The sequence below is a fragment of the Macaca nemestrina genome, chromosome 16 (assembly GCF_043159975.1).
Source record: "Macaca nemestrina isolate mMacNem1 chromosome 16, mMacNem.hap1, whole genome shotgun sequence".
In the NCBI taxonomy this organism is placed as follows: Eukaryota; Metazoa; Chordata; class Mammalia; order Primates; family Cercopithecidae; genus Macaca; species Macaca nemestrina.
The window spans coordinates 105,231,889-105,245,297 of NC_092140.1; the positions used below are offsets into that span (position 1 = coordinate 105,231,889).

Here is a 13,409-nt window from a genome sequence, read left to right on the forward strand (position 1 = left end):
CAGCCTGACCAACGTGGAGAAACCCTGTCTCTACTAAAAATACAAAATTAGCCAGGCGTGGTGGCACATGCCTGTAATCCCAGCTACTCTGGAGGCTGAGACAGGAGAACTGCTTGAACCCAGGAGGCAGAGGTTGCCATGAGCCAAGATTGAGCCATTGCACTCCAGCCTGGACAACAAGAGCAAAACTCTGTCTCAAAAAAAAAAAAAAAAAAAAAAAGACTAGAAGAAAACCTGAACAAATGAAAATTGCTTGACTGATAGCTTTTTCACTTTTTTGTTTATGTAGATATCCATTACTCTTGCTATAATGCTATTCGTGTAACAGAAAATATAAATTGTTAATATTTATAAATACAAACAGCACACTTACCACAGTGGGATTGCCACTACTAATCAACTGGCTGACTTCATGAAAAATGCTTTTGCAGTCAATTGATTTATCTAATGATCCTCTTTTTACAATTACTGCTACTGCTAGTAGAATCTGTTCCCGAACATACTTTTGAAGGCTGTAAAACATAAAAATCATTATGAAAAATTTACCTAAATCTAATACAAGAATACTTCCAAACTTCTCTCTATGCCTGTAGCTACTAATAACATTGCTTACATGTGAGAGTAGCAGAGCCAAATGGTTATGTACAGACTCCAAAGCCAGGAGGCCTGGGTTCAATCCCAGGCTCCATTGTGGACGGGCTGTATGACCCTGGGCAAGACAGTTAGCACTCAGGGCCTTGGTTTTCTCATCTGTAAAATGAGAATAACACTGCTAGTGTTATTATAAGGGTTAAATGTTCCTAGAGCTGTGCCCAGTACATACTAAGCACTATACAAGCGTTATTTGCTCCAGGAAGCATTCAACAGATGTAAGTCAGCTCCCTATTAAATATTTGTAGGGAAAAAAAATCACTAAGATTAAGATTCCACTAGTTTGGAGATAAATTCTGATCTAACCTACATCTACAACCACTAATCTATCCTAAATCCCATTTCCCTTTAACGTTTAAAGGCAACATACTAGCTATCCAAGATACATCATTATGGAAACATAAAATTGTAAAACACACACATTCAAAATGTTCATATCTAGGTTCTGTTCCTTCATGTGATGACAGAAGCACCCGTCCCAAGTGGAGGCATTTTACCAAGCCCATTTGACCACGAGGGCACAGAAACTTAATTGACTTTTCACAATCTTTTCTGAAAGATAAGGATCAGAAAACATACTCCCAAACTTGATAATCTAGCCTCTAGAATCCCACAAAGATAGAGCCACCATGTGCCCCTGGAATAAACTCAAACCCCTTAACATGGCTTATAAGCAGTGGGAACCATTCTAGCTTTCCTGGGACAGCCTCAATTTAACTGTTGCCCCAAATAATTATTAATAGTTCTTTATTTCACTTTCCAAAGTGTCCCAGTTTGGACACCCACCTACAGCCACTGGTGGCTGCTCCTCTCCTTGACGTCTGTCCTTCCACACACACTCACACCTGCAGACATACTGACCTTTCACTTCCTCACTCCACACTCGTGCACTTCCAGGCCTCTGAACTTCTATTCCCTCTCCCAAGATTGTGATGTCACTTTCTCCAGAAAGTTATCACTCAGGGTTCCCACGGCACCCTCACGTGACATGACATATCTGTTACTACTGGTTCACTAGCTCCCAGATCAGCTGCCCATTCTATGCACACTAGCATATGCAAAGCACACTGCCTGCTGCATAACATGCATTTATTAGATATTTATACAGATGAATAAACATGTCTCCCTATCATCAAGACTGAAGTGAAAAAACATCCCTTCAAAACATACACTTGAACCATTCATCTTTCATTCATTAAGCAAATAAATGCAGAGATCCTACTATGCGTAAGAATATTAGTTGGCCAAAGGGAATTTCTGTACTTTTAAGAGGACAGAATAGTTTCATAGGCACTGACTACTACTAGAAAACATACATAAAGCTGAAGACCATGACTACAAACATACACAAAGATAGTTTCAAATATCTCTATTGGCAAGAATTAAAATTTTTAGGAGAATGAATAATAGCTACCATTTATTGAATGCTTACTATATGCAAGAATTTATATGAACTAGTTTCACAAGTATTAACACATCTAATCCTCATGATAATACTACTATTATTCACTCCATTTAAAAATCAAATCAGAAGGCCAGGCACGGTGGCTCACGCCTGTAATCCCAGCACTTTGGGAGGCCAAGGTGGGTGGATCACGAGGTCAGAAGATAGAGACCGTCCTGGCTAACACGGTGAAACCCTGTCTCTACTAAAAAAATACAAAAAAAATTAGCCGGGCCCGGTGGCGGGCACCTGTAGTCCCAGCTACTCGGGATACTGAGGCAGGAGAACTGCATGAACCTGGGAGGCAGAGCTTGCAGTGAGCCGAGATTGTGCCACTGCACTCCAGCCTGGGCAACGGAGCAAGACTCTGTCTCAAAAACAAACAAAAAAATCAAATCAGGAAATTAACGCACAAAGAAGTGATCTGCCCAGCATTGCAGAGTTAAGTGGCGGAAGTAGGTGCAAACCCCTTTCTTGACCACTATGTTACACTTGCCTCTTTAATAAAGGGCATTGTGCATTTCACTCTATACAAATTTTATTTCAATTAAGAGGAAAACAAAAAAAAGAAAAAATTATGTGCACATACTGGGAAGTACACATTATTTATGTAATAGTTTACTACATAGCCTACAGAATTCTACCTATGCAGTATGCCAAAAACGTTTAACTTGACTCTAATCCACACTGTAGGGCATTCTACAAGATATACATATCTGTGTCATGAAAGGCAAAAAAGAGCACACAACTATTCTAGATTACAAGAGACATGACAACTAAATACGTTGTATCATCTCTGGCTCACCTAGATTAAAAAATAACCTACTGTACCTAAATAAAGCAAGTATTAATAGATCTGAAGCAACAGATAGACTGCAATACAAAAACAAAAAACCTATAAAAAGGAAAAAGGATATAAATACTATTCAGACAATTGGGAAACCCAGAATATGGAATCAGAATTGTTAGATCATGTAAATTCATCAATTATATCAAGAGTATTGAGATTATGCTTTCAGAAGAGACATGTTCAAAGACTTTAAGGCTAAAGTATCATGATGTCTGTGGCACTCTCAAATAGTTAAGGGTAAAAAATGTATATATACATAAGAGAGAAATAAAAAATGTGACAAAATGTTAACTGAGCCTCTACTAGAAAAAGGTTGTATGTCTTCATTATACTCTTCTTTCCACTTTGCTGAAAGTTTGCCACCACACTCCGGGCTGGGCAACACAGTGAGACTCTCTCTTTAAAAAAAAGTTGGAGATAAAAAATATGTATGTAAGCCGAACGCAGTGGCTCATGCCTGTAATCCCAGCACTTTGGGAGGTCGAGGAGGGCAGATCACAAGGTCACAAGTTCGAGACCAGCCTGGCCAACATGGTGAAATCCCATCTCTACTAAAAATGCAAAAAATTAGCCAGGCATGGTGGTGTGTGCTTGTAATCCCAGCTACTCCGGAGGCTGAGGCAGTAGAATCGCTGGAACCCAGGAGGCGGAGGTTGCAGTGAGCCAAGTTCGCGCCATTGCACTCTAGCCTGGGGGACAAAACAAGACTTTGTCTCGAGAAAAAAGAAAAAAATTAAAAATTAAAAAAAAATAAATGGATGGATGGATGGATGGATAGATAGATAGATATGTGTGAGCTATTTCAATGTGGAACCCTACAATCAAGATAGATAGATAGATAGATAGATAGATAGATAGATAGATAGATACATACATACATACATACATACATACATACATACATAATGTGTGAGCTATTTCAATGTGGAACCCTACAATCAACTCTACAATGAAGCTAATTACTTTAGCTTCTAAATTATCAAAATGATTTTAAAATGAGAATAATTTAGGCCAGGTACGGTGGCTCATTCCTGCAATCCCAGCACTTTGGGGTACTGAGGCAGGAGGACTGTTTGAGCTCAGGAGTTCAAGACCAGCCTGGACAACACAGCAAGACCCTGTCTCAATTTAAAAAAAAATAAAAAGAAGGCCGGGCATGGTGGCTGACGCCTGTAATCCCAGCACTTTGGGAGGCCGAGGTGGGAGGATCATGAGGTCAGGAGATCGAGACCATCCTGGCCAACATGCTGAAACCCTGTCTCTATTAAAGATAAAAAAATTAGCTGGGTGTGGTGATGCGCACCTCTAGCCCCAGCTACTCGGGAGGCTGGGGCAGGAGAATCACATGAACCCAGGAGGCGGATGTTGCAGTGAGCCGAGACCGCGCCACTGCACTCCAACCTGGTGACAGAGCGAGGTTCCGTCTCTAAAAAAAAATAAAAACAAATAAAAAGGGAAAAAAAAGAATGAGATTATTTTGGATAATGTAAGAGACCACGCACATATACATAATGAAAATCTGTTACACATTTAAGTCTACCAAGGTCTCCAGAGTTTAGTGGTTCTCAGGTTGGGGGATGGGGACAAGGGGGAGAAAAGGCTATGATAACTAAACAGCTCCACAAAAAAGAACCTCTCTAGTTGACCTGAAGCTCCCCTGCTGGCCCTGACTCCTTAAGGAAGGCTGGTCCAGATGATGATGGCTGCAGCAGCCAGAGCTTTTACTCCCCACCAGGCACTGTGCTCAGAACTGTCTCATGTAATCCTGACACCAACCATAAGAGATGGGTACCAAGTCCCTGTTCTACAGGTAAAACGGAATATTAAAGAGACTTTATGTTAGTTTCCCAAGGTCACATAAATAGACTGCTCTTCAGAAAACTCTAACATTTTAGGCCTAGAGATCAAAAACAATTTTTTTAACCTTCCCACATATAAACTTCTATAAACACAGAGGCTCTAAGGCTTATTTTCTTTTATTACATAAATATAAATAAATATGAAGGTTTTCTCAACTTGTGTTCAACAAGAAACACATTATCATAATAACTGATTTCAAAATTTTTCGTAGGGTAAAGAAAAATATCAAAATAAATATCATTTTAGTAGAATTCAACAAAACACATACCTCTTCCATGGTTACAATTGATAATACAAATTTTGATGTGTCTGAGTTACACTGTGTGCAAAACAACGAACAAAATAACGGGAACAAGCACTTGCTGACATCATCAAGACCTCTACTCACCTGTACTTACCTTTCTTTATGTACAGAGGGGTCAAAAGAAAAACAGCCCTGTCAGGTCTAGCAAATATGGTCAAATAAAACAACAAAAGAGCAAACTAGTATCACATCCAAATGGACCCACCAAACAAAAATCAATCAATCAATCAATCCAGCATGACAGAGAAAAGAAAGGTTTCAAACCAGGAAAAGTCTTCCTTATTCTATGAAAACCGGAAAAAAACCAGCCACGCCCTCCTCACAAACATGTATATCCACTTATCTACAGGACACATTATCCACTAAACCTGCAACACTAATAGGCTACAGAAACCTTGCCTTTGTTCTCTCACACATTTTTTTTGTATGTAAGGCAGTCAGCAGTTAACAAAGTGCTAAAGTCATGTCAGTATTATTAAATATTATTAACTCAGACTCCCAGAGTACAGACAACAGAAACAAATGCATGAGTATGAGTATGCTCTAAAATTAAAACTGTATGTATATGTTTATTGCCATTAATCACCATTCCTAAGCACACACATTTCTGATTACATAACAAAATTTTTTCTTCAATGACTTTGGAAATGAATATATAAAGTATTCAACTGCACAAACGGTAAAGATACAAGTGCATTATCTATAGTTAAAAGAATACACGGCCTTTGGGGAACTTAACAAAAAAAGGTAAATAGTAAATAAATTTCTCCCCAAAAGTTATGCCGCTGATAGTTTTCCTCTTTTTTTTTTTTTTTGAGACGGAGTCCCACTCTGTCACCTAGGCTGGAGTGCAGTAGCTCAGTTTTGGCTCACCGCAACCTCCACCTTCCAGGTTCGAGTGATTCTCCTGATTCAGCCTCCCAAGTAGGTGGGACTACCGGCATGCATTACCACGCCCAACTAATTTTTGTATTTTTAGTAGAGACGGGGTTTCACCATGTTGGCCGGGCTGGTCTGGAACCCTTGACCTCAAGTGAGCCACCCACCCTGGCCTCCCAAAGTGCTGGAATTATAGGCATGAGCCACTGCACCAGGCCTCATTTTTTTTTTTTAAATCATTCAAGAAATAAATGTACACAATTTTGTAAAATGTTTAAGCAATAAGATACGTATAATATAAAAAGAAAATTTCACCTCATTCCACAAAACTGATCCTATTTTCAATGGAAGCTACTTAAAGATTTTGGAACTTCTTATAGAACCTTTTCTATGCACATTTCTCTTTTTTTTTTTTTTTTTTTTTTTTTTTTGAGAAGGAGTCTTGCTCTGTCACCAGGCTGGAATGCAGTGGTGTAATGATCTCGGCTCACTGCAACCTCCGCTTCCCAGGTTCAAGCGATTCTCTTGCCTCAGACTCCCAAGCAGCTGGGACTAGAGGCGCGTGCCACCACACCCAGCTAATTTTTGTATTTTTAGTAGAGACAGGGTTTCGGCATGTTGGCCAGGATGGTGTCGATCTCTTGACCTCACGATCTGCCCACCTTGGCCTCCCAAAGTGCTGGGATTACAGTTGTGAGTCACCACGCCAGGCCCTCTATGCACATTTCTATGTACATATACGGGTAACATTTGATTTGTTAGTGGTACTTAGCTTCTTCCCTCTCCCCTGTTTTAGGATACTCACCTGTGTTATATTAATACTTACAACTTTAAATTTAAAATACATTAAAAGAAATAATCATCTCTACTAAGAATCAAAAGAACAAGTAAATATAAAGGTTCTTCATCTAAGTCTAAGGTCAAGTTTTATTTATAACTAAGTTCTTCACAACTCAACAACAAAAAACTAATATCCAGCATAATCTTTCCAAAGAAACAAAACAGAGAACCAAAAGCTTAAATAAAAGGTATTATTTCATCAAGCACCAAAACTACCTACAATCTTGTGTATACAAGGGTTTAAAATACGAGCCCCACATAGAACGTAACCTTAAACATCTACAGCTTTTTAAATTTTTTTCTTTTTTTGTACTTCATAGAGACGGGGTCTCACTATATTGCCCAGACTGATCTCAAACTCCTGGGCTCAAGGAGATCCTCCCTCTCAGCCTCCCAAAGTGCTGAGATTACAGGTGTGAGCCACTATACCCAGCCAAAAGTTTTTAAAATGCAAACAAAAAAAGCTCTAAAAAGACGCACATAAGCTCAGCAAAAGTATTTCAGCGGTACCCCTCCATGTACTTACTTGGGCCTTTGTAAGACATAGGTTAAAAGGAATGTTCGCAGAGACTCGATGCTACCTTTTTCCAAGAGAATCCACTCTCGGACAACTGCTTCCATTATGGCTGTGGCAGCTTGAAAAAGGACATAGTCCACTTTACTAGTTTCTGAGGAGAAAATTAAAAACTTTATTTAAACAACTGTTCATTTTACCTTGAACATTTTGCATTTATTAATTTTAAAACAGAACTTTTCAGACAAGGAATAAGATGGTTACCTGTTCTTTTTTTTATCCAGTGACCTTGCTCTAGCACCACAAAGAGGTTAGTTCCTCTCAGAAGACACCTCAGGCAGGTGGCAGCTAATCACCGATCACAATTTTCACAAACTTTCCTCACCTCTCTTCAACTGTTACTTCCAAAGCATGAAGAACTAAAAAATAACACAGCTTTAAAAAAAATAAAAATAAAAATATAAAGCAATCAGAAAATTTCCTAAGATTCTCACCCTGTGCAAAACAGAACTTTGTATTTGAAAAACATTATAATAAAGTAGTCATTGAACATTACTATCTGTGATGAGCCATGCTGTTAAAATGTTTCATTTTTAAGTATTCAGCTTTCAGCAGGATGGCCCATCTACAATAGCAAGTCCAGAAATAAAAACAATCATGTGCAGGTTTTCTTTCTCAAAATGTAAAAAACAATGTAAGTCACATTTACACAAGGTGAGAAGTGCTTGTGAATTTTCTGATTGCAGTACTGATCAAACTGAGTAAAATCCCAAAGCTACACTTAGAAAGACCCAGTCTTAGCTAACGAGTTATAGTATCTGATCTAAAATCTAAATCAGGGGAGAAAAAATAGAAAATTAACACACTTTAAAATTTTTTATATTAATTTTCTATTTTTTCTTTTATTCACCAATACCACTACAATCAGTTTCCAAACAGCATTATCAGCAGGGAGAAACAGTCGAAATGAAGTCAAGAAAAAGCAGAAATTTTCTGAGGCTCTAAAAAATAACCATCATGTGAAATCCATGAAAAGCCCATGATTAGACTCCAGATTATTTGCCAAGATCACTGGACATGCGTATCTGAAAGCCATGAGAAATTAACTCTAGGCACAGACTGGCACCTTCAAGAACTTATCAGAAGAGCATGAAGATATACACAGTCAAGCACACCATTTTCTCTCCTATTCAAGCTCAGGTCATTTAAAAATCTTACAAGTGTTCTTGACACATTTAGCTATAAAAATGCATGAGAAAAGGTGTACCCTATATAAATTCCTACCACATTAGACTACTACATAGGAGTTTTCATCATACCAAAACCACTAAGAGAAACCAATTTGAATCTTTTTTTAAAGTTTTGATTATTCTATGCTATCTTAACATGAACTCTGACTGAGATGACAATCAGAATTGATACAAATTCAGAAACTTTAAAATATAATGAATAATTAAAATAAAGCAATAGCTTCTAAAAATGTGAACCTATTAGAAAAGATGTGCTTACAGTTCTAGGAGTTTAAAAAAAAAAAAAAAGATTTGAACAGAGACCCAGCTCCATCTATTTAGATCACTTAAAGAGAAATATGTTACTGTCTCATAAAGGTAACTCAAATAATCTCTGATTATAAACCTCTTCTTAAAGAAAATGATGTTTGTTTGCCTATCTTCATTTTCTATTGCAATAGTATAAATTTTAAGGACAAGAAACCAGAAATCCTTAACCATGGATTTCAACAATGAAGCAAAATCTAAGGTACTCTCAGAATTTTAGATATAGACCTCCGAAGACCATCTAAATCAATCCCTCCATTTTACAGGAGCTGAGGAAACTGATGCCCCAAGAGACAGAGAGGAAACTGAGGTCACATGGCTGGTAAATGTTTCTTGAGCAATACTAATCTACCCTGAAACACACATGCCACTGAAGACAGAGCAAATAAGCACCTTCACTGTTAACAAGCACTGAAGCATTCCTATTTCTAACTATTTGTTTTCACATCCAAGCCTTTTTCTGCCCCTTGGAGGTGGGTGGGTGTTGGATATGAGGGAGCAGTTATAGAAAATGAATATTCGAAATTTTCAAGAGACAAAAGTTTCTTAATTATTTTTCTTAGACACTTCTGCATGGTATTAAACGAAGATCTGTAAATACTCCCATAAGAAGCTGACTCTAAGAATGGAGGAATTAAAAAAAAAAAAAGCCAAACTCCTAATTTAAAAGAAGAAATTTTCCTAAACTAATAAATTACCCTTTCTCATAAAAACCATTATTAGCTGTCATAAATTTAACTTATACATAGTAGAAATATGCAAGAGATACTAGAAGGTACTCTAGAAGCCTACCAGTATGAAATCAGAACTTCACAAATACATATGAGCCTTACTTTTGCTCTCTGTTATACAGATGCCTGAAACTACAGGGTTTTCATGAAGAACTCACAATTCATCTAGCATTTTTTTTTTTTTTTTTTGGAGATTGGAGTTCACTCTTGTTGCCCACACTGGAATGCAATGGCACGATCTCCGCGTGCCACAACCTCCGCCTCTCAGATTCAAGTGATTCTCCTGCCTCAGCCTCCCGAGTAGCTGGGATTAGACATGTGCCACCATGCCCAGCTAATTTTGTATTTTTAGTAGAGACAGGGTTTTTCCATGATGGCCAGGCTGGTCTCGAACTCCTGACCTCAGGTGATCCACCCACCTCAGCCTCCCAAAGTGCTGGGATTACAGGTATGAGCTGCCACACCCAGCCTCATCTAGAATTTCTAAACTAACTACTTTTGGGAAGATCTGCCACTGTTCAGAGAATAAATTATTTTAGGTCACTTTAGCAAAATGCTTTCATTTGCTACCATAGTAGCTTTCTTTAATAATAATTATGTAAATAAAATTCATTTGAATTTTGTCAGCCATCTGAAACTAAACAGAAACATGAAGACAAAAGTTAAGTTAATAATACAAGAAAAGCACTACACTCTGACCAAAAAGTATTTTTAAAAAAGAAAAATCCCTGGTAGTGAAGCCACAGATACACAGCTACTACAATCAACTCCCTGGCCTTAAGTATTTCTGTCCAAAGCACAGGCCATATAAGCTCCAAAAGTCTGCGCTTTGACTCAGCGACAACTATGCCCACCAACTAAAGACAAAAAGTCTCAGATGAAAGATGATTTATTAATTCCCAATGACTGACAGCACTACTAAGGAAACAATTTTCCAGAGATGTAAAAGTTTACCAGTTTAACTGACTTTTTGGTGGTTTATTATTTTGGTTTTTTTTTGGCACTTCTGAGATCAGAAGTCAAAGAAATCCATTTCTCCCTGAGAAGGAGCAAAAGAATGCCACAAAGTTAGCTCCAGAAGAAATAAACCAATCCCTCACAGTTCTTGATTATTTAACAAGAATAGAACTCACTTGTTTTTTTAAAGGAACATATGACCCTAAAAAATTTAAATTCCTAAGTGCCAAAGACTTCTGAAGTGAAAAAGTCTAAAAGTGCTCTTCTGACAAAATGCACAAGCATGCTGCATGCACGCACAGCTGCATACACCACACACACACACACACACACACACACACACACACACACACACAGAATACAGCAAAGAAAATAAAAACTAGAATGAAAACAAAAGGATAAGAAGAGAAAGAAATGAGGAAAAATGAGCAACATACAAAACTCAAGTTAGAAGTGAGAAGGCAGAATTTTAAGAGGCCAGAAAAGGGAAGCATCAGAGAAAGTCTCCCCTTTAGTAGAATATATTACCCAGACCTTCTGTAAAAATGACACGTAATCCCTAAACAAGAATGCGAAAATTCTGAAATGCGATTGACTGCCACTTGTATGAGAAGTCTTCTTAGAGGAATTTACCCTTCTGTGCTGGTGGCAACTGAATAAGGAGTGAAAAGATTTTCTGTGAAGTTTAGATGTAAACATTAATGTAACACAGGGCTTTGCAGTACATTAATGATTATGCTTGTAATACATGCACTCCACCTTTTAAACAGTCAACGTCTCAAAACCCAAACTGATTTTAAAAGCATGGCCGGAACTAGCAATACTACTCTTTAGAAAATTTTATCAGGAAAACAAAAGTATTCCAAAACAAGCTCAATCATAACAAAGCAACAGTACTTCATAAAATACACATATTCTAAAAAGGAAAGAATGGTATAAACAAATATGCTCTAATAAAATACTTATAAGTTAGATCAACTATTTCCCAACTAGTGTAGAATGACACTGAATTCTAATACAAAGTCAGATGAAACACTGATGGAATCCTAGTCAATGTCGTTAAGGCATATGCCATGAAAACCAGACTCAAATTATTTTAGGTTAATAGTTTAACACAATGATTTTCTAAATCTATTAATGCTGAACAATTTCAAGGCAGTAAGGATGAGTTAATGCTCCCTTAAACTCTTTATGCTGTTTAGTTCTGCTTTCTTTAACACTGAGTTAAATAGCCTCCACAGGTGTAAGTTAAATCTTCTTAGTGCCAGAAACGAATCGACACTATAAAAGCTGACCACTGAAATGAGTAAGTTAATTAATTAAAACAGCTTCAGTGAGAATTTAAAAGGTAGTTGTTGAACCTGTTCCTCTGCTAAGACCTAACTCCTGACAGAGACAGAGCCACCTTCACCACTGCTGCTAGTTCCTTGCAAAGAACACAGCATTTTTTAAGCCGATCATATTTTTTAAAAGCTGTTTAAAATCAAGTATATGGCCATGATATTTACCTTACTGTTCACAAAGCGCTTTTACATAATGAAAAGTAATTACATTTTCACCTCACAAAACAACTTAAGAGAGCAAATCCATCAAGGCAAATGGTATCATTATGGCCATAAGGCAGATGCAAAAGAGGCGCAGGGAGGTGAAGTGACTTCCTCAAGGTGCACCACTGGTACCTAGATGTCATAGTTGCTACATCAGCACTCTTTCCACTACAATCAAACAACTCTCCTTCATAAGCCCTTATATGGAAAGCATTTTTAACACATAACTTTAAATGTAGTTTACTTCAATCTGGAAACAGCCTATTGGTCGCTATCGATAAGCCTTTACCAAAAGCACAAGAAAAAGTCAGACGTTTTAGTTCTTAATACTCGACTAACCAATATTATGGTCACAGATGACTCAAGTAGCTTTCTAGAGCCTTACAAAAGACGGCTCCCACTAAAAAAAATCAGCCGGCAGTAATCAGGTTATAAAATAACAATAACCAATGAAGTCTCTCTTACTATTACTGAAAAATATCTAAGAGAGAGATGGCACATCATATATAACTCTTAGAAAATGCCATCTTTGAATAAGACAGTTTATTTCTTGTGATTCTTTTAGAAGAAATCTTTTCTGTACATGTCAGATATAAGATACTCATAAAACATATTTGACAAAAGTAAAAATTGGTGCTTTATTTTAGGGTACATACAGTGACACCCTACCCAGAAATGACTAATATTTGTTAGGCAAGCTGAGTACAAACTAAATGGTAAAAAAAAAAAAAAAAACTATGGAAAACAGCTAAAAGAAAATGTAGACATCTCCAAAAACAATCTTAATTTTAAAACTAACACTGGGCTAAAAGATATTATAGTACATATCCTGTAATAAATTATATTTGAAAACTGAAAAAATACTAAATTTTTCTCTCTGCTATTAACAGCCTTCATGTTATGGTCAATAATAAAACAAATTGGGGAACGCTATATCTAGGGGGAAAAAAATCCAAAGTAAAAACAAAGTTTCCCGTCTGGCTTTACAGAATATCTTTAAAGCTACTCCAGGAGAATGATTATTAATTTTAAAAATTGTAACTATACAAACCTGGTTTTTAAAAAGGGATTTAAAATAGTTAATGTTTAAGACTACAAACCCAGATCTGATTATGCCAAAATACTTTATATTTTTTAAGTGAATACTTACCCAAAATATGCTTGCAAACTGCAAATGGTGATTTTGATTTCCTAAATGATAAGAATATGTGCTCTGCATGCTGGCGTTGTTCATTATTGACCATGGAAGGTGGTGCCTTGAGAGTTAAAAACAAGA

General features: G+C 37.1%; 1 protein-coding gene across 5 annotated transcripts in view; it reads right to left on the bottom strand.

The window, feature by feature from the left end:
* LOC105490303 (exportin 4) overlaps positions 1 to 13,409 on the bottom strand; it is a 112,545-nt gene that overhangs the window by 78,268 nt on the left and 20,868 nt on the right. For 2 of the 5 annotated variants that reach the window (XM_071081671.1, XM_011755807.3), the window contains exons 2-4: positions 13,284 to 13,389; positions 7,355 to 7,496; positions 374 to 512 (exon numbers count right to left, since the gene is read on the bottom strand). In XM_071081671.1, the coding sequence (XP_070937772.1) occupies positions 374 to 512; positions 7,355 to 7,496; positions 13,284 to 13,389 (387 nt within the window). Of the gene's footprint in view, positions 1 to 373; positions 513 to 7,354; positions 7,497 to 7,606; positions 7,778 to 13,283; positions 13,390 to 13,409 lie in introns of those variants that run through there. The other 3 variants (XM_071081672.1, XM_071081673.1, XM_071081675.1) reach the window with 3 other exon arrangements.